This window comes from Epargyreus clarus, unplaced genomic scaffold (genome assembly GCF_041222505.1).
Source record: "Epargyreus clarus isolate Ecla_fem2 unplaced genomic scaffold, WU_Ecla_fem_2.2 ptg000027l, whole genome shotgun sequence".
NCBI lineage: Eukaryota > Metazoa > Arthropoda > Insecta > Lepidoptera > Hesperiidae > Epargyreus > Epargyreus clarus.
The window spans coordinates 6,141,590-6,169,471 of record NW_027332234.1 but is presented as its reverse complement, the minus strand read 5'-3'; the positions used below and the strand labels follow the sequence as shown (position 1 = coordinate 6,169,471).

General features: G+C 35.9%; 1 protein-coding gene across 1 annotated transcript in view; it reads right to left on the bottom strand.

Moving 5' to 3' along the window:
• Positions 1–27,882, bottom strand: part of Pde11 (Phosphodiesterase 11) — a 189,072-nt gene that overhangs the window by 65,642 nt on the left and 95,548 nt on the right. The window contains exons 5-6 of the mRNA XM_073089035.1: positions 20,298–20,475; positions 5,255–5,400 (exon numbers count right to left, since the gene is read on the bottom strand). Of these exons, the coding sequence (XP_072945136.1) occupies positions 5,255–5,400; positions 20,298–20,475 (324 nt within the window). The remainder of the gene's footprint in view (positions 1–5,254; positions 5,401–20,297; positions 20,476–27,882) is intronic.

Below are 27,882 nucleotides of genomic sequence, written 5' to 3'. Positions count from 1 at the left end.
ATTTTAGGGTACAAATTAGCGCAATTATAACAGAATTTAATTATTACGTATGGTCAAACAGAATAAAGGGGATGGAATATAAAATTAACAGTAAGTTTTCCACGCAAACGCAACCACGAGAGCATGTTTAGTATGACATAAAAAGAAAAGTAAACCGTTTCGCCCTTTGTGCGTAACATACGTCATGTTTAGTTAGCTACATCGTAATACTATCCTACATCCTAGCTCGTTTAGAATGGACACTGCGGTTGAATATAAATGTCAACGTGTGTGTACGCCCTAAGCATTAACTCACAATATTATGGGGCACAGGATGCGTGGCATTTGCGCTGTGGACTTCCGATGTCTTTCTTTTGTTACGCTCTAATAATGCAGCGTCTATTTATTTTTTGGGTATTCTTTGTCCAAGGCTCGCCACAAACGATTTGTTTTCTTGCCTACAGGATATACCGTAACGTGATCCTATTTCCCGTCTTATTTATTTTCCTTAGATTGATATTTATGTTTTCCTTTTTCGAAGTGCCCTCCCGCCGTGTTTAGTATTATAAAAAGTAAGTTAAAACGCTTATGGCGGACTCCGCGAATTTAATTTCGTTTTGGAATTGTTTTGGTAACAGGAAATTAATGCGAGATGAACGTTGGGATGTAATGTCGGTACTCGTTTACGGTCTGCGTGTATAAATAAAGCGGTGAGATGTGCGCGGTACAATCCAGCATTCTTAATTAGCGTAATACCATTTTTAATGTTTTCGTAATTTTAGTAGGTAATTTATGGCTACTTTACAGAAATAATTGTTTTTGATTTCAGTTGGTTTTTGGTTTCAAATTACTGGCTACATGATCAAATCCGATTCGAACTTTATAAGCAAATCCTCCGGCACTAAGATTTATATTTAACTATATAAACCCTAGTTCCCTTTTTAATAATATTGAGTGCTAAACGAATTGTAATCTACCTGATGGTAGGCCATTGCAATCTTGCTAAAACCAACCTTTTGACCGTGAGAACTGTTGTTTGTCGTATTGTAAAGGCATCTTTTTCGCCATTGTGTTTAAACCTTTACGAAAATTGGTTTGCAATGGATATTATGGAAGCTTAGAGTGTGTCTCAAGGCCACCTCATTTGCGAGCAATTGTACCCAGTTGTGGTATATTTAAGGGACAGTCAAATCATGGTAATAATATGAATCCAAGTACATATAAGTAAACATAAATTTAAGTTTATTTATAATATAGTGAGATGTTTCGATAAAATTCTAACCTTCTTCCGTTGTGACAATACACAAAATTTAGGCGCTTTTTTATTTTTTTTAATAAATTGATACCTATTATTAATATTTTTTATAATATATAAAAAGGAACTTAAAAACAACGAAATAATAATAAAACTAGTCGTAAAAATCATTAAGTTTCATAGCACAATTGCAAGCAGTCATAATTATATGGCTTTCTGACCGCGACGCACTGAAAGACGCAAGTAAACCGAGTCGTTTCAGTTTCACAAAGTTCGATGTTAAAGCACCAATAAGCGAAGTCAACAAACTCTTTACTGCTTTCGGGGTAACACTGCAACCAAATGTTAGTTTAAATCGGGCTGACACTTCAACAATTTTTATCACCAAACTTTCTAACAATGTACGAGACGCAGTAAAAGAACAATTTCACAGACGAACGGGATAGCTTCCTCAATGACTGAAGACATTCGATGTCGGCGAAGTTTTGCAGGCGAATAGAATGGTTGGCTAGTTATTACTTTTCCCATTTATACAATACAATTGTTATCAGATATTAAATCAATATTGGTTATATTGATTTAATATCTGATAACAATTATCCGTATACAAATTTTGATTGTAACGATGAAGGTAGCGTAAGACAAATATCATCATTGACAACCAATTCGATAATCTGACTAATCACGATGAATTTCATGGTAAGTACATATATTTCACATTAATTGAAATCATGACGTTTATTACATCATCTTGACTTTATCATGTCTGAGGCTTGTTTTATTTCATAAGAATTACGAAATGTTTAGATGTAACTTAACAAAATAATATAATACTCGCCAAGTATTATTACTATATACATTCATAAATATGTTATACATTACTTTAACTACGTCCTAGGAGTCGACATTGAACTATCTAATCAGCACATTATCGTAACTGCATTAATAAAATATCCCCTTTAAATAATTTTCGTATATATAAAAAAATTAAATTATTAGTTGTTACAAAAGCTAATACAATTATTAAGATTTTTTATTTATTTGCAGAATCTACGAAAAGAATAATCAATTTAGAAAAAATTGTGAAAAATGGCCAGTTGGATCGTCAATTTTATTTATGTTAGAACAAATAGTGTCGTAAATTCATAGTTTAACGTACATACAACGTACTTGTACGTACATCTTGTCTACAAGAAGAATATTGTTAAATCTTATGTACAAGAGTATAGTTAAAAAGTCATACTGTAAGAATATCTTTACCAAAACATGAGTCCAATATCTTTAATATTGTTTTTCACTTTAAGTGCGAAATAAGTACAAACAACTCCTTACGCTTCTTATAATAATCCACAAAGATAATTTAGTATTCTTACTCAAATATTACAAAGTAAAATCATAATGCTAATAAAGCAATGCAAACCAAAAAGCTTTTTGTTGTTTGAAACAAAACTTTTGAACAATGAACATAATCTGAAAAGAAACAAACAAAAAGTAAAAGGGTAACTACAAAATTTATTGATATTTCAAAAGCCGAAGTATTCCGAAATTACAGCGTTATTGAATTTAATATTTATCTATCCTTTATTTATATCGGTACGAACACGTTTGACGGGTGATTGGCATCTGGGCCGATACGTAAACATGTCCGTAATAGCGATTCAAAGAATTTAACGATATTTTGGGAACGATATTATATAATCCTATTGTTAGTCTTTATACGTTTGATGATATTGGCTGGCGCTTTCTGGCGTTTTTATTGCTTATTAAGAGTCTCAAGACGTAGGTATTTTCATCATAGCTATAAATGACTGGCGCCCATAGGCATTAGTAAACATCTGCCAGAGAACAGATTCTAATTCTCTAATTCGATGGTTTCTATAATGTAATGTTATAGAAACCATACACACCTCCTAAGGTTAGAACTTATCATGTAATCATTATGGTGTTGTCTTTAAAACAAGACACAATACTGTGAATGCTACTACTATCATATGTAAAAATTGTGACCGAATGTGACCATAGATTTACTATCCTAAGGGCGCTATTTCAGTCGCGCGTGTGTAAGCCCGCGCGTGCGTCTTACAAGTAAATTAATTCGCTAGTCTCTTAACGACACATGCGTGTCGTGTGCGTTTAAAACGATACGATGCATTTGGCATGCGTCCGGATGGGACGCGCGTACGCACGAAAACACGCGCGACAACGGCGCAACCATAGATTAGTAAAGATTACTCGCTTCTAACAAGAAAATGTAATCTTTTGACAATTATCACTGTCATCTATTTTCGTGTTTGAAGAAAATGTAGTTTTTAGATCATTTACGAATGAAACGATATTTCTTCGCATTTTTTCTTCGATTTCGTGTCTTAACTGCGCATGTCGGCATTGTTCCGCGTAAATTACATCATGACAGCCGTTAAACGGCCAGAATTGTCAGCCATTTAAGTATTTTAATGGCTTCTTTCGATTGAGATATCTATACTTATCTATGGTCCCAACAAAATATAATAGTGCACCAACGTCGTCAACAAAAATATAAAACATTTATCGAAATACACGTCCACAAGTTTCGCACCCGTCGCGTCTAGAAAAACCTCATAAACAGCCACCGACAATGAGGCGACATGGAGGAAATGAAATCACCTCTAATGCATCTAGAGAGTCACTGTAAACTCGTTCCCCAAGCAATAAATTCAGATTACGAGCGGTCGACTTGCACTCACTGCAAATTCTCATTTCGATTTCAAACGTCACTTACTTTTCTCCCTACAGCGGTGTGGGTTCGGTACGTTTCTAGTAATAATTACTGTTCAGTCAATTAATAGTGACGAATAACTTTTAATTCGACTTCGGAAACATTGAAGTCAAGGTTACTAGATAGTTTTAAAGCATACAACTTTTTTTTGCGCCCTAAGACCCATAGATACAGAATTTATTTTATCAGGAACATTACCGTCATACCTGTTTCTCACATATGCACAGTGTGATTTCGTGTGATAATTATGGAAATGACATATATAATTATTTGGAATTTTTGTAATGGCGCCTAATTCATCAATTATACCCTGTGAGACTCCTATACCTATGTGGTTTGTTAAACATTTCTACAAGATAAGAGATAGTTGTAGTCACTTGTAGACACTTGTAGTCTATTAATTATACTTGTATCAAAATCTTTAGTTATAATTTTTTTGAACGATCGTATACTTTAAATCCAGCGATATATTTCTGTGGTATTTTATCATAGAACCTCAAGAGAAATTTGAAGTAAAAGCATTTGACGTAAGAAAAATATAGCCTCTAACTATGGCCAGTTTATTAATATTCTCGTATTATATGCACCGTTATAGTCCCGGGGTCATTATAAAGTTTTCTGGAACGAGAAATACTATTCCCAGGCCTCGTAAATTCATTTTATAATAATCCCCATTTGTTTTCATATTTTATATTTTATCTTTCGATAGGGGTGGATAAAGAAGAAATTCGGCATTCGGAAAGCCATCAGCTTTTAACTGCTTTAGACTTCTGAAATTTAATTTTCGATTCACGAGTCTTTTATTTGGCGATAATATTTTCTATTTGTAGGTTTAAGCTTGTTTTACTTTTTTTTGTAGAAATATCAAACGAAATAGAAAGTTCAAATCGGATTTCGTTTATTCTTAGCTTTAACGTTAAGTAGATTTGCTACTGTACTGACTATTTTTACTTACACATTATAATTTTACCTCATCGATTATGCAGAATGTGTGCAAAAATCGAGAAAGGCAATATTTTTCGAGTCACACTAACTTAGTTAAAAAATGTCAAAAACAAATCTGCTAACTTAAAAGGATACCGCATTAATAACAAATTTCCAAATAGACTCCTGCTCAAATTTGATTTGGTGTGGAGTGAAAATGCGCTGCAAAGACGAAGGTCTATAAGCAGACGAGCATATGCACCCTAAATAATGTTTCCAGCTAATTAAAATCACAGAAATTACCGAACATACATCATATTTAAAGTATATTAAAGACATACCTGCCGTTCTGGGGGTGTGGCGACGCGGCCCTCTCTCCTTGCACCAGGAATAGAGACCCTCGGTCAGCGTCGAGCAGTATGGAGACATTCTGCAGGATTTTGTGGCAAAGCACTCGCACTTCCAACTCGTTGCAGATGTCTTTAACCTGAGGAGAAAATATAATTGTTAAAGTAAACAGTGGAGATAACTGATCATTCAATCGATCGACCAATACGTCACAGGAATAATGTTAAGTAACCGACGAGTTTAATTTCTGGTCAGTTGCAACGATATTTTATTGTCAGTTAGGTTACAGTCTGGGTGTTTAACATCTGTGTGTACAGTCAGAGCAGAAAATCGTATTGCGTGTTGAAATCCTTTTGAATCAACTTAATTTTAAAAGTTGTTTATATAAGGCTGAAAAAAATAGCGCTTCAAATAGAAAGAGGTTCTACCTAAGGTCACATGATATGCGCTGCCACTCCTGGACTCAGATGGTAGCCTCATACATAAGTCAGCATCTAACCAATAGTAATAGTCTGACATGGTCATGAATGGTTATAACTTTAATTTGATGAGCTCACTTTTTGAATTATGTGAAAATCGGCCAAAATAAGCGTACTCATAGTTGCTATTATGAATAGAGGAAGGACACCATTATCGAAAATCAATGATTCGTCTTTCATTACAACGAACGAGGCTATTTATATACACGAAGGCCGTTTATCCCGAGGCAAATGTACAACAGAATTTTTGCATGAAAATATTAATTTCACAACGTTAAATATTCATGAAGTCAAAAAAATTATTATGATGTATTTCAAATTGAGTTTTGTTTTAATAAGCAATAATATTATTTGCATCTGTGCATTCTAGCATTTATTATAAAAACAAAAACCCGACTGCTTAAAATATAGCCTATGCTACGGTTACTCGCACAATTTGAACGAATCCAACAACACCTCCTATGTTAAAATTCGTCAAGCCGTTTGGGGTGTAGGGCATGCCAAAGGGACTAAAAGGGGCTTCCGGGGTTGCGGACGGCAAGAGTGGTATCTCGGACCGCCCGGCCAGCGACCCCGGGCAGGACGGCGGTATGTGTGGTCGCATACCGTCGTGCCTACCAGACGGTGTGGCGAGCGTCAAGCTCACCTGGTGGAGCCTGATTGGGCAACGCGCTAAGAGGACTCCGGTTGCGTTCCTTTGGGGATCCCGGAGTCCACTACGCAGCGCCGAGGACGGCCACCGGGGGGGTTTTAGTGCGGTAAGAATCCCACATAACCCCGTGCCGCTCCCACGGCATAAGGTACCTTTTGAAGGTTTCCCCCTCGTAAAAAAAGGCGTGCCAAAGAACAAGATATAGGTAGGTATATACATAGACACGTTCGAAAAACATTATCATCCCGCAGTTGATCAAAAACAAAGCATTTATGATAAGTATCAGAAATCTCATTAAATAGATATTCTAAAATAATTTAGAGCTTTAATAGTACATTTGTTGATTTAATTAAAAAATTGTGAAATATTTCAAGATCTCTATTTTTTATATAAGCATTTAAGACCGTACATAATTTTATACTCACCAACAATCTTTACAAGTAAACATCACTACTAAAATTGTAACATTGTATCCGACTAAGTTTGATTTCATCTTTTGGACCGTGAAGAAAATACTAAAATTTTACAATATTCTTCTATTTTACGTAACATCTATTCCATCTTATATCTTTCGAACAGTTCTTAGAAGTGAAAAAGCAATTAGCTCGCTTCATCTTAAGGATATTTTAAAACGTGTTTACAGGGAGTACCTACTCCGAGGAAGCTAAAAGGGTATCCAACTCAATTATAGATGACGCCAGGCATCGTCTCCTGGTCTTAATATTGTTTCAGGTTTGGAAACTACTTACTACCTACAGAATGGCTTTTATCGGACTTCATAGATTGCAGCTTGAGACGTTAATAACGTATCAAACTGCATAAAACTTATTATATTAAAAATACTAATAAAACATCAAATATGATAATAATATGCGGACGCTGCCGTCTATACAATTTTCAATAAATTCTAATAGTATTGGAGGCCTACTTGAGGACGGGCATTGATGAGTTACTACTCCTACGGAAGTTCGAATATCTTGGATACGTGTTTCTACCTTACTAACCTCTTCAAAGCCACACAGTTACGGTTAAGACATTTCTTTTCTCAAAAGTTTTTACAAAAACCGCTTGCTGAGAAACTTAAAATTATTACATAATAAAAAATCGTGAGCCAATTAACATAATATGATATTGTTAGTTAGAGGGTGAGTGTAAACAAGTAAATTGTTAAGTGTGCAAGTGATTCGTAGGTATGCGTAGCGTGAATGAATTGTTTATTAAGGCTAATGCCATAGTGGATTGTAGGTAATTATGATTATTTAAGTGTTTATATAAACATATGCTTTCATACGTGTCTTATTGATTGTTGTTATTATTATATACCGTTATTTTAAAGTGCTTCTTTTTTATTTATTTATTCTTTTATTATTTTTTTTTAATTTATTTTTAAACATGTATTTTAGAGATTAATCAATATGTAAATGTTGAGTATGTGTGTATATATGCATTTGTGTGTGTGTGTGTGTGTGTGTGTGTGCGCGCTCGGGTATTTGTGTATGAATTATTAAGTGTGTGTGTGTGAATTATTATGTATATTGTAGATTATTATTTTAATGTTACAAAACTTAGGTTAGGGAATAATTCTTTCAAATATATATTGCGCATAACACTGCCATTGCAAGGTAGAAATAGTGTGGCAGTAGTAAGTTTGCAGTCATAAAAGTTTGGGAGACTATTATTCGACGAGTTTCAAATTTAATTTTGTCAGCATGCTCATTTACGACTCCTACACAAAAAATATAACTAAGCGCATTAAACATAAATAACTTTAATGACCTATATTTAAAAATAATAGTTCATATTTATATACGTTACCCTCGCTTACCCAAGAGGAGGCAAAAGGATATATAACTCAATTACAGCTGACGTCAGCGTTGTCATCGATTCGCCGTTCGCTCCTAACAAAGTTTCAGATTGAAACTACCCACATACCAGTTGAAAAGCTTCTACTTTGAAAACTGACTTTATGCGGTTTGTAAAAGTTTACACAAAATTCCACTTTGTCAGAAATGCCTATTTCTTCCATTCTACTTAAAGTTTACAGTTACGTTTATTACTGTAACATCTCTGACCGATACTACAATTCTATTTCGGGTCAGTTTTGGTGAAAAAGATCGAAAATCATGAAATGAAGGCAGTAGACCTCCTCAGTCAGTGTCACCTTCTCACGTCTATTTATGGTTTATTTGCAGCAACGTCCAGGAAGTAGTTTACATCGGACGGATGAAATGAACTAGAAAAAAATATAATGATACTTTCTATAGTTCACTGTTTTGTGTGTAACATATACATAAACAGGCTGGAATCGAATAAAACATAGAAGAGAAAAAAACCTCATCAAGGTGTCTGTTTGACCCGGGATCGAACCCGAAACCCGCAATTAGCCAGATGGATATGCTAACCCCCGGGTAACGCGGATGTAAGTAAAAATTTGGTAAAGAGACAATTCACAATTTTAGCTCGATTATTGGACCCGTCCACAATGTTATCCCAAAGAAACGTGCGTGAACCCACTGGAACGGGATAATCCATAGGTTTTTATCGTGGAGTGGAACGCGGGCTTGCATCACGAGGAGCTTAGAGCGCATCTAATTGAGTTATGTCTGACGTCATACGTCCGCCTGCTATCCGGAGAACCCTCGAGTAAGTTTCCCCGCTCATTGCCCAACTAATATCTGTTTCGATATAGCTCAAATAGCTTTAGTGAACTGATGTTAATGCAAAATTATATTTACAAGCATTATTTAGCATTTGACATCTGATGAACTGCATACTAAAGGAACCTTTTTTTTTGTTTACGAGGGGGAAACCTTCAAAAGGTACCCAGTGTCGTAGGAGCGACATGGGGTTACGTGGGATTCTTACCGCACTATAACCCCCCCGGTGGCCGTCCTCAGCGTTGCCAAGAGGACTCCGGGATCTCCTACGGAACGCAACTGAAGTCCTCTGAACACGTCGCCCCTTCGGGCTTCTCCTAGGTGAGCTTCAGGACTCACCACACCGTTTGGTGTTTACGACGGTATGCGACCACACATACTGCCGTCCTTCCCGGAGTTGCTTGCTGGACGGCTCGACCTCCCAATCTTGCCGCCCGCAACCCCGGAAGCCCCCTTTCTAGTCGCCTCTTACGACAGGCAGGGAATACCGTAGCCCTATTCTAGTCCCGGGACTACAGGGACATACTAAAGGAACCTAGTAGAGACAAACCCAGCGTTTAACCCAGAAGATTTTCTACCGTCCACCGTCCCAAAGCATAGTCCAAAAGAAACGTGCGTGAACCCAGTGAAACGGGATAATCCATAGGTTTTTATCGTGGAGTGGAACGCGGGCTTGCATCACGAGGAGCTTAGAGCGCATCTAATTGAGATATGTCTGACGTCATACGTCCGCCTGCTATCCGGAGAACCCTCGAGTAAGTTTCCCCGCTCATTGCCCAACTAATATCCGTTTCGACATAGCTCAGATAACTTATATTATACTATATTAACTTAAATATTTTAACAAGCGCTATTAACCTTTTTTATAGTTATAAATAAAGAGTTTGTTACACTGTTCACTGGGTTTATCGATTGAAATAGTTTTTATTACATTTTACAGCACGTAAGCAACTTATTGGCATTTGAAAAATAAAATTTTCTAGATACAAATGTGTTTAAATTATTTAAAAATATATTTTCTTCTTTATATTCACTACATGAAATATTGCAAAACAACTTATTATAAATTATCTTGAATAAGTTACACATAAAATTCGTAAAGAGATTTTCAACAAAATTTCCGATTTAAAGAGATTAATTGGGTACTTGATACTACTGATAAAGTAACAAGATCAACTCCCAAAATAGGTAAATAATAAGTTACGAATAAATAATACTCGTAACTTATTATTTTATTTTTATGATTTATTCACGTTCAGTCAGAAATGAAACTTAAGACGTTTCATAGATTATTGCGAGTAGACCAGATTAGATTAGAAGGCTTAATTTCATTATTTATCATATTGTTTTATTGATTTTCCTACTATAGTTTCATCCGATACGTCGGTAATCTGGAGGCACGTCAGTGCCTCCGCCAAGTCGAGCCAAAGCCATTATTTTGTCTATTATTCTTCAAATATTAATCAAAATGTTTCTATAGCGTAGATGAGTTAACCAAACTCGTACCGTACTGGCCGCACAAACAATATATTTGATTGATAAACGTCCCAAAAATATATCTTGACCAAGGAGTCTATTTCGTTCCTCCGTCCATGTAAACTGTACAAGAAATATGGCAGTCAATTACAATTCATGCAGTGAGTTAGCCTGATTCGGGCAGCGTAATTTATTACGATGCCAGATGTTACCCATCTGAATGCATAACCAATTTGTAAAAATGAAGTTGAAAAAGTACATTTTCCTATATAATCTCAGTTATTTTTTGACTCCTGCTACGGTACAGCTGTTATCTTTTTTTATAACATAGGAGTAGCAGACGACCATGCAGTCAGTGGCCTCTACCGCCCATGGACATCTGTAATCAACCCCAGATAGGATTACATATTTCTACCTGAGGTCAGCCACAGATGCGCCGCTACCGCTGAGGACTAAGCTAGAACACATCTGAAAAGTAAGCCTCTCTTACCACAGCTTTCAAACCGGAACACAGGAGCGCTACTCATGTTATTAGGCAGATATAGGTGTGGTAATCTTTCGGCATTTTGGAAGAAGATAGTGTTAGTAGCATGGGCCACGCAACCAATCTTAGATTGAGAGTAAATCATCTAAATGGCAATAGAGTTCAACAGTCATCTATCATCATTGAATTAATTCCAATGCGTTTGATCCAAGTAAACCCGTGGTTCAGTGCTTTGAAATCTAACTTGGCATCTATTCTGGATCTCTCTGTGTGTGAATCAGGATTAGCACAGAACACATTATTTTAAAATGGTTGCTATGCGGAGCTATCCTGGGTACAATTCCCGGCTAAATTCTGTTCTACGTGTGTTTGTATGTCTAGAACCAGACTGGAGAGGATATCATAGTGTTACAAGTATGAAAATAATTTTACAAATGGCTTTAAGAACGCTACAATATTTTCGAGATGTTGATATTAATTAAGTAAAAGCCACAAGGGGAAAATACGAGTAATTTAAAATGAAACACGATTTTAAGCGTCGTTCAACTGTGGCGGGCTGTTTTCATTTTCATTACCGACGTAAAATGAAATGTGTTCACGGTAATTATGTGAACGTAAGCGTTTAATTAGGACGCAATGTTGAATTAGGTTCATAGTCACTTATAAGTCATGAAACGTTCAAATTCTGTACAATTGTGTGGCCTTGAAAATCGGAATAGTGTTGCTACGGAGCTCCCTTAAAATGGTTTAGGTAACCTCGACAAATGTAGCGTTTAATTACTACGCCTATGTCTCTTTGCAAGGAATCTCTATGAAAGGCATTTGTGAAATACGTATAACATAAGGTACAATGATGCATACTTTGAGAATAAAATTCTTTGTTTATAAAATTCACGTAGGAAATAAGCATTCTGTCTGAACGTAAGTAGCCACTGGTGCGTTTGAAAATCAATAATCAATTCCAAACAAAATTACAGTCCCACCGACTGTCAGTCACAAATACGTTGCAACCTCTAAACGAACACGTGCCCTTAACATATCATTGAAACTAAAACACAACAATAAGACACTACTTTTATAAAGTAAGTATACGTATGAAAGTGATACTCCCGAAATTGAACTACGAACGGTACTTAAAATAATACTTCACACGTATTATCACGTCAGATCGAATCTATTGTGGACAGAGTACCCATTCATTCCTCAAAACTCCCATCCCAATCTCAACCCACTTCATATTTCAAGATCCGCCGCGACATCGGCGAACATTTGTTTAATCTGCGATAGCAATTTATCCACGTCCCAGTTGATACGCGAAATGATTAATTATCGACGATCTGGGTCGAACGTGACCGCCCCAATAATCCCGGTACCCTTAAGCAAATACAACCTCTAATATCATACTTAACTAAATAAACGTGGACCAAAATTGATTGGAGTGTGTCGTGAGACGTCGAGGTATTCTCGACCTACGATTTCGTTGAAGTAATTAAGGAAAAGGAACTCGATTGACAACTCCACGGAAAATTTTAAATTTATAAGGATTGAATGTATTTCCGAACTTTGTTGAAAATGAATAATAATGTGTTCTGATTTATTTCAGTTAGTGAAGTATCTTGATAAAGTTGTGGTTTCAAAAGCTTGTTTTATCCACGAGGGAACTTTAAATCTTGTTAGCGTGCTTCTAAATACGCTATCGCTACATCAACTAGGTATATACGATCGATAGATTTGAAAACTAAAAGTAATAGTAGAGAACTTCCTTTGAATGAAAAAAATGTTTTTACAACAATTTAACATTTAACCCACATGACTGTACATTTAGGAGCTCCAGCTCCTGACATTATACATTTTTTATCGAGAGATACCTTTGAACGAGCTTTTAATCAGGATGAGGCAATATGCAACGATCTAATATCGGCCAATTCTCATACTGATTAGTGATTAAAGATTGATAATAAACATTGCTCGGACAAACTATCACTCGATAAATCGGAGGCTTCTTTATAGTATCAAAAGTACCACTTTGATACTTCAGCACTCCTTAACAACGTGTATAAACTAGGCAATTGTGAACAGGGCTTAGCATATTGAAATTCAGATCGTAATTGGTCCTATAAACAAGGCCCAAGTTGTTTGTGTTAGTGCCTGAGTGCCGCTAAGATATTTTAAGACTATCTACTTTAAGTTATAAAGCAATTAGGGTGAGCGATCGAGAGTGACGTCTCTACGGCGCAAACTGTCCCTAATTTGGAAATTATAAAGATTGAAGATATTTCCGAACGCCGCTTGAAACTCTACTTGAATCGCTGAAAGTAATCTCTTCATAGTTAGTCTTTTCCTTTTTTATCTTACTTAGTTTGCAGGCATGCTCCAGATATGGGAAGAGCGGTGCCCCGCTGTTAGGCTTAAAAACGGAATATAACTTTTATTTACTTTATTTCGTTAGCTACTGCTAATACAGAAGTAACTGCTAATATGATAGTAAGATAAAAAGAATAAGAATACCGAATAACTTACTGGAATTAATACCATTTATTCATACTAAGAGATAAATAAACAAGAAGCAAAGGAAACCGGCCAAAAGTATGGTGACCCTTTAATTTTAAACATGTTTATTTCCGAATATATCCGATATAGCAATACCACATTTCTACATATGTATATGAAAACTTATCAAACGAAGCGAGTTGCATACACGTAGGCGTTCTACTAGTATTTATAGATGCGAATCTGATCCTAAAATTGGAATCAGTTCGAAAACCGATCGACATGACGTCAATCCTCCAGTGATTCTATAAACTATGAATACGTACTTTGTAGATTTGATTATGAGATTATTTTAACCGTACTTTGTACGGTTAAAATAAACTATACTACATAATCAAATACAAATTTCGTTGTTTAATCTCATTGTAGAATCCATTATATTTTTAGGCTAAAATTTTACGTGGATTTACACGTCTTATTTTTCCTTTATGGTGCATTTATATTCATCTGCAGACAGCATACGTATCAAATACGGTTCGTGGCCAATAAAAAAAAAAACACAAATGCTATGTATAAGAACGTATATCTTTTATACCACAATCACGCAATAATATTGTATAGAAAAGTATTGTTTTGGCTGACACGCATAAATATGGGCAGAGGACCTTAACCGTATCCAATAACGTATACAAAGGTGGTGATTTCTATATTATCTAAATCCAGATATTACATACGAAGAACTTGACAATAGATCATATAGATCAGTCGACATATATGCTTATTCTAATACGCTTAACAACTTATGCACCGAAGACTTACATGTTCACTTACTTCTGTTTTATTACATTATTTTTAGGTAGAGTGCATGCTCGCTTACTATAATACATTACTCGAATTTGGATAATAATGTAAATAGAAAAACTTGAAAATTACTTTGTCTTAATGTTAAAATTGCATCCTTTGAAATTCGGATATATATTATCAAGAAGTAATTCGCATATTCTTTTTACTTTTTAAATTATTTATTTTAAGCCTATAAACTAGAGATTAAAAAGGGCGATTTAAATTCCCGGTAGCACTCTTCATCAGTCAGCCGCTGTCAACCCTTCATGATGGCGAAAAACTGATAAGCTTTCAGCAAATCTTCCCCTATTTTCGATCTCTTCCTTATTAAGATTCTCATAACGTATCTCGCAGGGACCCACAAAAATGAATAACGTAGTAAAGGCCCACCGCACTGGGGATTAGCGACGGGCTCAGAATAACCGAACAAATGTGTGATCTTGCCCTTATGTGACCTACACTCGGATGATTTTAATTAATATGCGCATTTCAGTTTAATTAAAAGTTGTACACGTAAACTTTGACAGCTGGATGAAACATTTGTTAATTTAATTTTGTTGGCTGCAACCTTTTTTATATTCCACTTTTAGATCTGTGAGGTTGCTCACCATAACTTGGGGAGGCTTGGATTGTGCTCTACCACACTGCTCCAATTCGTGTTGGTAGAGCAGTTTTTTTATTGTTTCTATAAAATACTATACATTGATACTAAGTATTTAAGCATACCAAATAATATTTATGCATGCTTAAATACATAGTATTATATTACTTTTGCGGTAACCCAAGAATTATATTTTCGAACTTCCTATTTCATAACGCTTTTACTTAAGACATATTCGGTCATACATTAGTAGGTCAATAAAATGTAAACTCGCACTTTGCACAACGGCCATATAAAGAAAATGCAATGTACACGTTACAATGTTTACACGCGCACCAATTTGGGCTTCGTCGAACTGCCGGAAGGTCAATGCCGATAAAATAAAGCCACCTAGCAACAACACACGAATACCTACGCGTACACCGAGAGCGGCGTGCACAAATATTTGTGTACAAAATCTTTACAAATAAATACAAATTGAGCCTGCGTGTAACAACTTCCCATATAAATGCAAGTTGGACTGCATTCAAAAAAATTAAATAGCGAACATTCTTTAAATTTAAAAAGTCATTTGCACATTATATTATTTTAGAATATAAAAAATCACCTTCCGTATATTTGTAACCGCAAGAGTCGTTACGTAGTCGACGAATTGCAATTTTTACACGTTACATTTTTGTAAGCATGTTTCATACCCCTGATGTTACATGATATCTGTTAAAACTTCCTTATTATTTCGATCTTAGCAATCTCATCACCCATTTTCACACACAGCTTCGTGTGTACAGTCGAAAGGGCAATACTACTAGTATTGTACTCGTACGGTTTGTACTGGGCGGGTTATCTCTATGTTTCGACTTCCTGCTGTTTGTATAGCGGCATGAGATAAAAGGTATTGTGTAAAAATTCTACACATTCTGTATTGTTTGCCAACGGCGCCGGTGAATTTCGGAGTTTAGCGCTTTGAAGTTAGTTTGCGCTCTCGTTTTTTCGATCTAGCTACTGAATTTAATCTGCTCTAAAAACATTTAGTTGTTTATATAGATAAAGTTATAGATGCACTATTTAAATCTCTGCATATATTTTGACATAGCGGTATAACCTCACGTTGTAATCGACAATTGCAGCATTTTCGATTACAGAGGTTCTGTATCATATGTACGAGTACGATGTATTTTCTCAAAAACTACTGATCGGATTTGTATAAGATTTGCGTTATTGTTTGCGATGCTTGATTTGCGTATTTGTATTGCTTTCTATGTAATGAATGAATAACGGCCTACTTGTATTCCCGAATATTATTGTAATTTTTAAGACTTGATAAAGTTCCAAATTTTGGTGCTATTACAAAATAATTGGCTCACAAAATAGGCGGTAAAAATAAGCTTAAAATATCTAACAACTTATCTGTTATTTACTTTGCGGTCTTTCATTGACTTCCAAGTAGCGTTCAGAACACATTGGTAATCTTTCTAATTCTTCTCGTTACTCCTTCTAAATTCGATCTGTGCCTTTTGTTCTACACTGTAATTCGGTTCATGCTTCCTTAGTAAAAACGAAACAGAACTTCCTGTTAGTTCTTACAATAGAAAGACAAATAAGCTTCCTCTAATAATCAGGCGCACAGTTACCGTCCGGGATTTCCAATGATTTCAACGTCTGTATTTTGTTACTGGCTTTTCATTTACAATTTAACTTATGCTGGGGAAGGAAAATGTATTAACTAAACCTAGATATGGGGGATTTTGATTATATGATTGACGAGAAATTATGCCTAATATTTCTACTATCTGTAGGTACCATAAAACATTTGTCTAGGTGTGAATAAAAAACCGAAAAGGGCTGATGGGATTACATTGAATAACAGCACATATCATAAAATGCAACTTATTCAGCTGAAAATATATTTATAATCCATTGAGTTCTAATTAAATAACCAGCTACGGCACGGCAGCAACGCCACAAGAGGTTCTGATTAGATTAATATAAGGAACAAAATTGAATTACCTAACTCTTGTGTCTTTAATTTATACCTACCTGATGGATCTTAGACCTACAATAAGCTGAGCGATGTCTACCCGTCACACATTATTATATTTAAGAAATATGTTACAGATTTGTATATGACTTTTTCTTTTATTACATTTTTATTCTTGAGTTAACTGACTTGCTGATATTTGGAATGACAATAAATTGACGAGGGAAACGTGAAGGTAGAGCCAATTTGCCGTAACAATTGGAATGACACATAAAATCGAAATGCGTACGCACTGAATGTATAATTTTACACGATTTACACATTTCATGATTGTGATTGGTTTGGACGTTGTCTTTCGTTTAGTATGATTGTTTACGTTTATATGGCGTTGTCAGTAAAGTAATCATCATTGTGCCACTGCTCCAGAATGCCATGATTTAGGCTGTAGCCCACCAGCCAAGTGCAAATTAGTATTTGTAGACTTCACGCACTCTTAACAATTTTTAGAGAACTTTTCTACAATATTTTATAATGCGTTTTTCGCCCTTAAATCACGCAATAATTAATTTCTAATACGTATATCATTCCGAAAAGTCAGACGTATCGATGATTTGAACCGTGGACTTCCAACCTTTTCAGAAGACCCTCCTAGGAAGCCATATTCCACAGTTATCTGGTCTACTCCTTGTATTGCGTGTAGGCGAGTACAATTCATACATATTTTTTATGTATTGGCGCATTTAGTAATGGGTTATGTGACCCATTACAATCGGTATATTTGAAATAGCAATATAGATATGTAATATTAGTGAATACATATCTCTGCTTAAAAAAATATTCTATCCCTAAACAAAAGCTGAAAACACCACAATTTTTATCCAATACCTATATTTTTGCAGTGTGCAAATACAAAAAATAACACTTTTAGAGTTATTCTCTTCAGGCATAGCCTACTTAATAGATTTAATCCAGATAAAAGGATGTCTAAAATGTCAATTCCCAGCATTAACATGTTGGTTCAATGTTAAATATGGCAGAGTATGTTCGTATCGGTCCGGTACTAATTTCTTTTACGACCTGCGCATTGGGCGAGGTAAAGGCTAAGTATAACGACATGAGAGTTACATTGTAACGCCCCTATCCTAATCGTTTAATGTTTGAAACTGTGTCTGTGTTTGAAATTTCATATTAACTATTGCCTCAGGGATTCGCTAAACAGTTTTAATATGTGAAATGAACAGATATGGGGTTAGAGACTAATGAAATAGAAGATTATAAACACGAAGTTTCTTTGTCTATCTGTGTATCCCTTTATGTGGTTTAAGTCCAAAATTAATCACCCAATTTATATTAATCTTTTTCTTGTGCAAATATACCTAGGCTGGTTCTAGAAAACATAATCATGTACAGCAGTAGTCATACCTTATCGGCTTTGGGAACGGTTTAAAAACATACATATGACATGATTGTCCACTAATCTGTACCTTTCGCGACTAACGAAAATTTATGAACTTTGTTGTTGAACTACTCGTATATCGTTGAACGACACTCGTATCTACCTAATCTCGTATATTACCTACATATTTCGTTAATATATCTCACATATAACGTACAATCCATATTACATTTACAAAGAGCCATCCCTAATTGGTCAAAGTGAAATTGAATCGACTCCACATTAACAGGAGTACTACAGTGCTTGTGAAACTGAAGGTATTTTGTGCGCTACGTTGAAATTCGAAGTTTCGGGAATTTCCTACTTTAACGTCCTTATGAATGTCTTTTTCAGACGGACTTCATCAAGAATAATCTATCTTTGCAAGGTTTTAAAGTCGTCCCAAAAATTTAATTAGATTTTTTTATCAGTTGCCAAAGTTATTTTCGGACGAAATTGAACTTCTTTCTTTTGCGCCCAGACGAAAAATGGGACTAGGACAACCCTGTGGTACAGGGAGGCGGGTGAATGCTCGTACTAACACTACCCCAGGCCGCGATGACGCCTGGGAGTGTGGAACTCATCCTTAAGGGATGTCTACTCACTACACGCCTCTACTACAGATATTTATTTTATAACATTTAGGTAGCAAACGAAAATTCAATCCTAATTTTAAGTGGCAGTCCATTGACGTTTATATACAATTCTATATAGAACAGAAATTCCACAGAAATACGGTCACAGGTTCCATTTCTGAGGATAAAAAGATCGCCTCATATGTAAGTCAACCGGCTTCCACAATTCCACACAGAACACAAAAACTGTTTCGCGGTAAAAATTTATTTAGTACCTATATAAATTATACTTCCAGATTCTTACTTCCTTTATACACAAAAACCATAACTAATACAGCATTAAAACATTTCCGTACTTATACATACAAAGTCTACAATTACGGCAACTCCAGCTTCACACGTTAAATTTAAGATAATTTACGACGACCGGTTAAGCGTCCATTACGTGCTTAAAACCTTTTAAAATAAAGTGTCTTCATTTCATAAACGGTGTAATATGTCGAGATTACACATTCATACGCTCATTATCATTTTTAGGTGACTTGTTAGGATTAAAGTTGATATACTTTTGGCTAAGAACTTTCTCTAATGTTAAAAATGAAGACCAAAAGTGTAGAATTTTAATAAAATATTTTCAACTGAAGTAAGTGACTAATATTCTTTTTGGGAAATAGTCACTGCTGCCTACACACTCGTTTTTAAAATATGGGAGTAACAAACGAACACGCATTCCACCTGATGGTAAGTGGTTATTGCCGCCCATGGACGTCTGTAATCAACCCCAGATAAGAATAGATTGGATTCCTACCTGAGGTCGGCTACAGATGCACCGTTAAGCCGGGGAACTAGGAATAGGTCAGGTAGAAATATCTAATCCTATCTGGGTTTGATTACAGATGTCCATGGGCTACAGTAGCCACTTACCATTAGGTGGACTGCAAGATCCTCTGCTACTCGTATATGAGGCTGCTAGATTTTTTTTTTTTTTTTTTTTATAATATCGGTGTAGCAGACGAGCTTGCAGTCCACCTGATGGTAAGTGGCTACTGCCGCCCATGGACATCTGTCATCAACCCCAGATAGGATTAGATATTCCTACCTGAGGTCGGCCACAGATGCGCCGCTACCCCTGAGGACTAAGCTGGAACGCCTCGGAAAAGTCTGTCTCCCTTACCACACCCTTCAAACCGGAACACAGCAGCGCCTAACACTGCTGTTATTAGGTAGAAATAGGTGTGGCGGTGGTGCCGCCGGAGTCGAACCACAAAGGGTTCTACCACCTTAGATGCAGAGTGTCCTAACTCATATTATAATAAAATATCACCTTCAAATTCAAAATACTTCAATATAGAATAAGTGTACTCACCAGCTCAAATATCAGCTCCTTCTCGTCCAACTGCCGCAGCTCGTGCCTCGACCGCCGCTGCGGCCGCGAGGGCGTCGCGTGCAGCGGCTGGTCGCCGAGGAAGGTGGGTGTGCCGTCGACCGTCGTGACCAGCGGCTTCAGGAGACCGCCGCGCTCGAACTCGTGCGCCGAGATCTTCCTGCGTGTGGGGAGCTGAACGTTAATTATACAATAGCCACTGATCGAAACATTATTCTTCGTATAAGTAACTTAGTATAGCTTAAGTAAATAAGGAAATAAGACACTGGTTCGCTACTACTCATAAGTACCTACTATTTTAAAATGTGGCAAAGGGAGGGTATAAATAGAGTGTGAAGTTTTGTAGGTTTTAATTTCAATTGTCTTAATTTTGTTACTCAGTATTTTTGTAGGTTTAATCTTGTAATTTAGACTTAAATTAAGTAACTGATCATCAACGGGTATACACATACATCAAATATATTATATTTACATTGATTTAAAACATTCGGATGTAGCACAGAATACAGATATCTAAATTATAATTTAAATATTTGCTTAACCTTGGAACTGTTTTGGGTCATTCCCTTACAATACATCCCTAAATAAAAGCAATTCTATCCCAACAAATTCATTACATACAGACAAAGAAAAGTAAGAGCAAACAAAAAACGTTTTCAACACTTCCAACCGTCTCACACCAATAAAACTGTATAAAAACTATAGCACCGTAACCATAAACTAACGCCGCCTTATATCCAATTCGAGAAACAACCGACCAGTTAACAGAACGATAAATAAAGCTGAAACGTAATAACCAAGTTTACAAACGGCGGTAAACAGCAATAAAGAGTAAATATGGAGTTGTTACCGTTGTATATGGATTAGAACGACGAGGGGACATAAAATTTGCAACGGACCCGCTTCGAATGGCAACGGAATGGCCCGAGATTATTGTAGTTGCGGGCACCGGGCATGCCCGGGCTTAGGCGGTTTTACGCTACATTTGCGGCCATCCATTTTACAATAAGCCACTCCGAATATTAGTCTTAAGGCATTATGAGATCTACGGTAACTGGTTATTTTATAGTTAGTACTATAATAAAGGTGGTAAAACAGTTCGTGGTTAGAGGACCACCACGCCTGTTTCTGCCTTAAAACAAAGTAAATTTTATTAAACGAATTATTTGAAGCGGAATAATATTTTGAATCGTCGTTTTCATCTTTTCAAAACGTGAAAGTGTCGAAAATTATCGTTTCCGCAAACTTGTTGCACGAAAGCGCTCACTTCATAACTTTACAAATGATTTCATTGGCAACGGCTAGTTGTTTCTCCTTTTCGGTAAACAAGAAATCTCACGACTAAACATTTGCCGACATTGTTTGTGAAAATAACTTTTCTTTTAAGTTAATTATATTCATATTGCAATTTTAACGAGCGAATATCAAACTTTGCTTGAAAATTTTATACAAACATGTGTTGTTTGTAATATATTATAAAAATACAACCGCTATAATCATTATCTTACTCATCTTAAAAAAAATTGGTAAAAAGGTATCGTTATTGGGTATATAATACCTACTATACCGACTATAATTATCTGTTTAATAATTACAAATATACATACATACATATTTTGGTGTAAAAAGTAAAAAGCAATAGACGATAGTATAGAACCATATATCAATTTAACAAGCTATAAAACGTGAATTCGGACCGTCAAATTGAATTGAATATCGAATGTGCGATAACGTGTTAAATTATTCACAATGGCCGCAATATATTTGATTGCAGATAGCTGAATGTCATCGTACAATCTCCAATCATACGCTGGGGAATAACTGAATAATAGCTGTTATATAACGCGCTATTTGTGCAATATACATACGTGGTGATAAATATTGGACTTCATGCAAAGTGCGATCTGTATTATTTGTTAAGAGGGTACATGCCAATATGAATGATTCATGAGATTATATAATTTATGTTATTTACTATATAACTTAAGATCTCGTGGTATTTATTTTTCTGTAGGTTCGGTATATAAAATTGTGATTTGATAGTGTCGAAGAAATAAAAAAACTTTTCTAACAACATACACTAATTATCTAAGGTTTGATTCTTTATGTGGACAGCCCTTAAAATTGACACACTTAAAATAGATGTAGGGGTCCCTGCCCGTGTGAACCATACTCATGCTACCATACTAGTTTAAAGGTGATGACCCAGTATACTACCCTTCTTTCTAAAAAGAAAACACCCGGCACTGATAAATAATTAAACACATACCCACTTAATTATTATAACGTATTCACGACCGCATAATCGGGCGCGTAAATCAAGTTCATTGTTTACTGGTGCGGCTTACACAAATTGTAAATTATTGGTGCGCCAAAGCTTAATATAAGTAATGAATCACGCCTACTATCCCACACAGCAGAACATTTTGGATATCCGGGCCATTCTGACCAAACGACGTTTGCTATCGTATTCATGTAGGAAGGCATTTGCATTTTCCAACCGAGCGAACTATGACGATTCGTTATCGTTTTAGACGTCACTGGACGTTAAACCATGATACAATAAATACTGGACAGATAAACTGAAAGTCGAATAGCAATGCGAATAGCTCTACGATTTGAGCTTATGAAAGCTCTTAAGATAAAGTGCTCATAGACACCAAGCTCCAAATGGATGGATGGTTGAACTTAGTCAAAAAATAAGAAAATCTTATACATATGTGGACTTTAGTATGATGTTTTTAATGTCAAACCAAAAACGAAGGCCTAACTAAAACGGACAAGACGGTTACAAAATAAAACATAAAGTGTACCTTTAGGGGAGGATTTTGTTGCGATTTTGTTGATATTTGATTAAAAATACACGGAAAATTCAGATTTTCCAAGATAATTCCAATAGCTAGCTAATATAACTCTTACAATAATATCTTCAATCTTCGAAAATTCTATTGAAATAATTTCAACTGTTACTAAAATTAATTTGATTATCTTAACATCAATTCATTGGAACTTTAATTAAAATAACCTGGACCCAGACTACTGTAACCTAAAATGCAATACAGGAAACATCCGAGCAACATTTACCCCTGAATTGTAAGTATTTTTCGAGTAGCAGCGAAGGGTGACACAAGATTGATGAAGGCTACGCCGACGCTCGATGCAAAAGTGGATAAGGCAAATTTATTGACGCTGAAATACCTTTGTAATGCAAGGAACTCTACTACCATTAGGAACATAGCTTTTTACAAGATCGACGTAGCAAACGAGCTTGCAGTACACCTGATAAAATGATAAAAGGTCAATGTCACCCATGGGTACCTGTAAGGAACTCGATATAGAACAGGGATTCTATATGAACTCGATCATGGTTTTGTTGGGGGAAAGAAGCGGTTGCTTTAAATATAAGCCGCTAGCGACATAGTGCTGAAAACGTTAGATCACAAATACGTTGCAACGCATTATGTATAATGTTATCAATGTGACAAAATAGTAGTGAGAATAGTTTTATTCTATGAACTATATTTAGAATATTTATATAACATTCAGAAATATTACGAAATTTTACAAAATACTCAGTCGACAATACTACACAACAGAAAACTACAAATCAATAAAAGAACCGCGGGCAATTACTTCATCATCACAACCATGCAATTAATTCCTGTAACGACCATAGGCACGACTCACATTTATATAATTGCCTCAATGCACACTGTTGGTGTAATAGAGTACATAGCACCGCGACATTTGTAGATCGTTATCTATCTTCAAAGTTAAATAATATCGGGCGCGATAGAACGTCTTATGGGAGACCGCTAACAGTTTTTCATACATCCTTCCAAGCTTTCGAAGGCACCCGTTTATCTCGATTGTAATCATTAGGTAGAAGTTGTTAAAACTTGACAGAGGAATTTGAACCAGTCACGCCGCGAAGAGTCAGTCTTTAAAAGTTTAGTACATATAAAGATAAGATGAACCCCGAGCCATTTCAAATTTAGAGTTTATGTTCCACTTATATTGCGGAAGTCTAATAACGCGCCAGAACAAGTAATGTTAATAATTCAAAATGAGTTTTTCAACATCGCCTGTTGAAACAAAAATATGGAGAGGAATTCTCATTCCTCTGGCACTTAATCAGAGCGCTCCATGGTCCGGTGGGCACGTTAAACAAAGTCAAAGGTCTTTGGGTGATTTCAACTTGTACATTGGCCGTAAAGTTGAAGTAAAATTAAGAAATGCCAACACGATAGCCTTTTGATTGGCGCTGAAATACTTTGAAACAATTTTCAGGTTTCAGGAGTGAAAAGTCAAAATATACCTTCATCAAAGTTGGTAAAAATATAACCCAAATAATTTCTTATTGTCCGACACTGTCATTTTACAGAAAATTGGCATTACATACGTAAACACTTGGAAGGTAAATGTGTTCTACGAACTGCTACAGAAAATTCTGAGAACCGTAAATTACTGTAAAAACCGTAAAAACGCAAAATAAAATTGTTATTAATAAAAAAATAAACCTTTTTAACATAAATTAAAAAATGCTGCGAACCAGTCCGGTATTGTGAGTTTTGTGAGGGCTCCGCTACGGTCCCAAAAACCTAGGGTTCCTACGTCAAACGGAATGCACGCGCACAGTTGAGCTGGGGAAACCCGTATTAAACATAACGTATTTTTCGGTTAGTAGCGGAACGGGAGTGACACAAGATTGATGAAGGGTACGTACACACGTTACAAGCACGGATAAGGCGAATTTATCGCGACGCTCCAATAATATGCGAGAGTAATTTATGTCTTCGCGTAACTTGTAGGCGGAGTTCAGCGCAGTTTTTAAACGCTGCCCATTTGTAAGGATAAAGTCAGATGTGAACCTATATCTTGATATATTACGATTTTGAATTAGTGTCAATTTTCGAGACTGCAGGCGATAATTTTAATTTCCGCAATCAAGTACTGACGTTGTTGTAGGTGCCCATAAAATAATCTATGACGTATATGCAAATTATATAAAAGTTAATTAAGTAATTTTAATAATACATTTTCCTCGACATACTAAACATATTAAAATATTAAACGTGGACTCACTGAGGCAGCGTAGTGAACGTTTAAATCATTTTCATCTGTAACCCGAACATTTAGATTTATATAGTGTTTTTAGGAGTTACGTAAATACACTTTATATTTAGTTTAAAATTAACTCAAAACTAAAATAGCCTCTAGGCCACACAAAACCAGTGAAGGTAACTTGCCCTCTAAGCTTGGTTAATTCCTCGAAATTATAATTAGTTTTATGTTACAGCAAGTTGAACCGGTCATAGCTTTGTTATCATCATCAACATTATTATCCCAACAGTGAGGTAGACTTTACATCTCTTTGAAAACTGTCAAAGAGAGATCTTTTCGTAACATTTTCTTTCTAGATTATCTGAATATATCTAATAAATACATAAGTTAGAAAATTCTATGTATGTTTGGAAAAAAGAGGATTTGAAATTAAACCCAAGACTCCTGCCAAAATACATACAAATCTATATCTACACTTCTATACTAATATTATAAAGAGGAAAGGTTTGAACGTTTGATTGATTGAATAGGCTCCGAAACTACTGGACCGATTTGAAAAAATCTTACTGTTAGAATCCTTGACTATCCGCGATGAACATAGGCTATAGAATATTTACAAAAGTGTGAAAACCGTATGAAAACTTCGATATTGTAATCAAATGTCGCGACGAGTCTCTAGTAGCCTATAATTTCGTGGGAAAAAGGGAAATGAAATTAGCCCAAGTAAGTAGTCCGCACAAGCGATACCGCGGCGCAGCTACTACTTAACAATTGTTTACTACAAAACTGAGTAATTCTATTTCTCCTTGAGATTCCGCACTCCGGTTAACCACATCGCAGTCAACCACAAACCCGAAAGAGGAGCCACCGCCGTCTAGTCTACGTGACATTGTGTTTAACCTAGATCAATTAACGAGAGTATCCTTTATGTGTTTGTAGGTTACTTGGTCTCTACCACCGGTATCACATATCTTCGATCCAAGACAAGTTTGAGTTTTCGAATTTATGTGTACATTAGAATTTTTTTTTTTTAAGCTTTAACGATAAAGGAAAATTTCGTGAAGAATGCCTTCATGCCTGAGTCCTGATCTGTATGAATTGTAACGATATGCAATTGACCAGGGTGACGGACTATGGTTTACGCCCTTCCCATCTACAGAGAAGACCCTTTTTTTTTTTTTTTTTGTTGACGGGCTGGGAAACCTTCAAAAGGTACCCGACGCCATGGGAGTGACGCCGGGTTATGTGGGATTTTTACCACACTAAAACCCCCCCGGTGGCCGTCCTCAGCGTTTGGTGGAGAACTCCGGGATCTCCAACGGAACACAACCGGAGTCCTCCTAACGCGATGCCCTTTTATCGGGCTCTGCCCTGGGGGAGCAATTTACGCTCCTCTCACATCCCCTGGTGATTACAGCGATATGCGACCACACAAACCGCTGTCCTTCCCGGGGTCGCTTGCTGGACGGTTTGAGCTCCCACTCTTGCCGCCCGCAACCCCGGAAGCCCCTTTTAGTCGCCTCTTACGACAGGCAAGGGGCCCCTACCACAGACCCAGACAGGGGACAGAGAAGACCCTATGAGCATTGCAACAATAACAAGCTGATGATGAAGGTTACTTATGTGATATATTTTTGACTTTATGTTTGATCGATAACAACTTTCTTTGTTATTTGTGGCTTCGGTGCATTTCTATAAAAAGGCCTGATACTTACGGTCCATGGTCCTATTTAAAGTCCTTTCGATAAGGTATAAGATTGGAATATGATTGAAATACAACCAGAAGAAAGTATATTTTTTTGTTATCACTAGTAAACAAATAATTCAAAGAAATTTCATTTAGTGGCCCCGTTAATTTTAAAGAATTCTACTAATAGTACTTATACTATGTGTTATACTATTTGTAAACAATCCTCTTACTACAATTTCAGTCCCATTTGACTTACAAAAATAATCTTTGTTCATTTCGCTAAGTAAAAATAATATCAGACAGCTTTCAAAAGGAAAACAATGGCGTCTCTAATCCTGGAGATAATTTACATTTTCAACTTTAAACTTGCTTTTGTTATAATTAGGCCTCTTAAACAAGCAAAGGACAGCCATTTTCCTATCTTGTATAAATTATAATCAACTGTTTCATATTAAAATTTTGCATAAAATTTCACCAAAGAAGATGGATATTTACTTAAAAACAAACTTTTCGATATATTAAGTCAATATTACGAGTAAATTGCTTTTAATTCAAATATTAGTGGAAACTGTTTGTCTTTTCTGTATTTATGAATGTTAACTATATTATTATATAGAAATTGTTTAATATAATTAGGCATGAATAATTCGTGTCTCATTGGCAGTCATGGTTGCATGGGAATCGAGTTTCACCCATATCTATGGGCGATCATATATCCGGACTGGGAAGTGCAAATGAGGAACGCAATAACTGCTCCACGCTTGATAAAGATAATGACGGTACCTACCGATGGTACGATAATACGGTGATTTT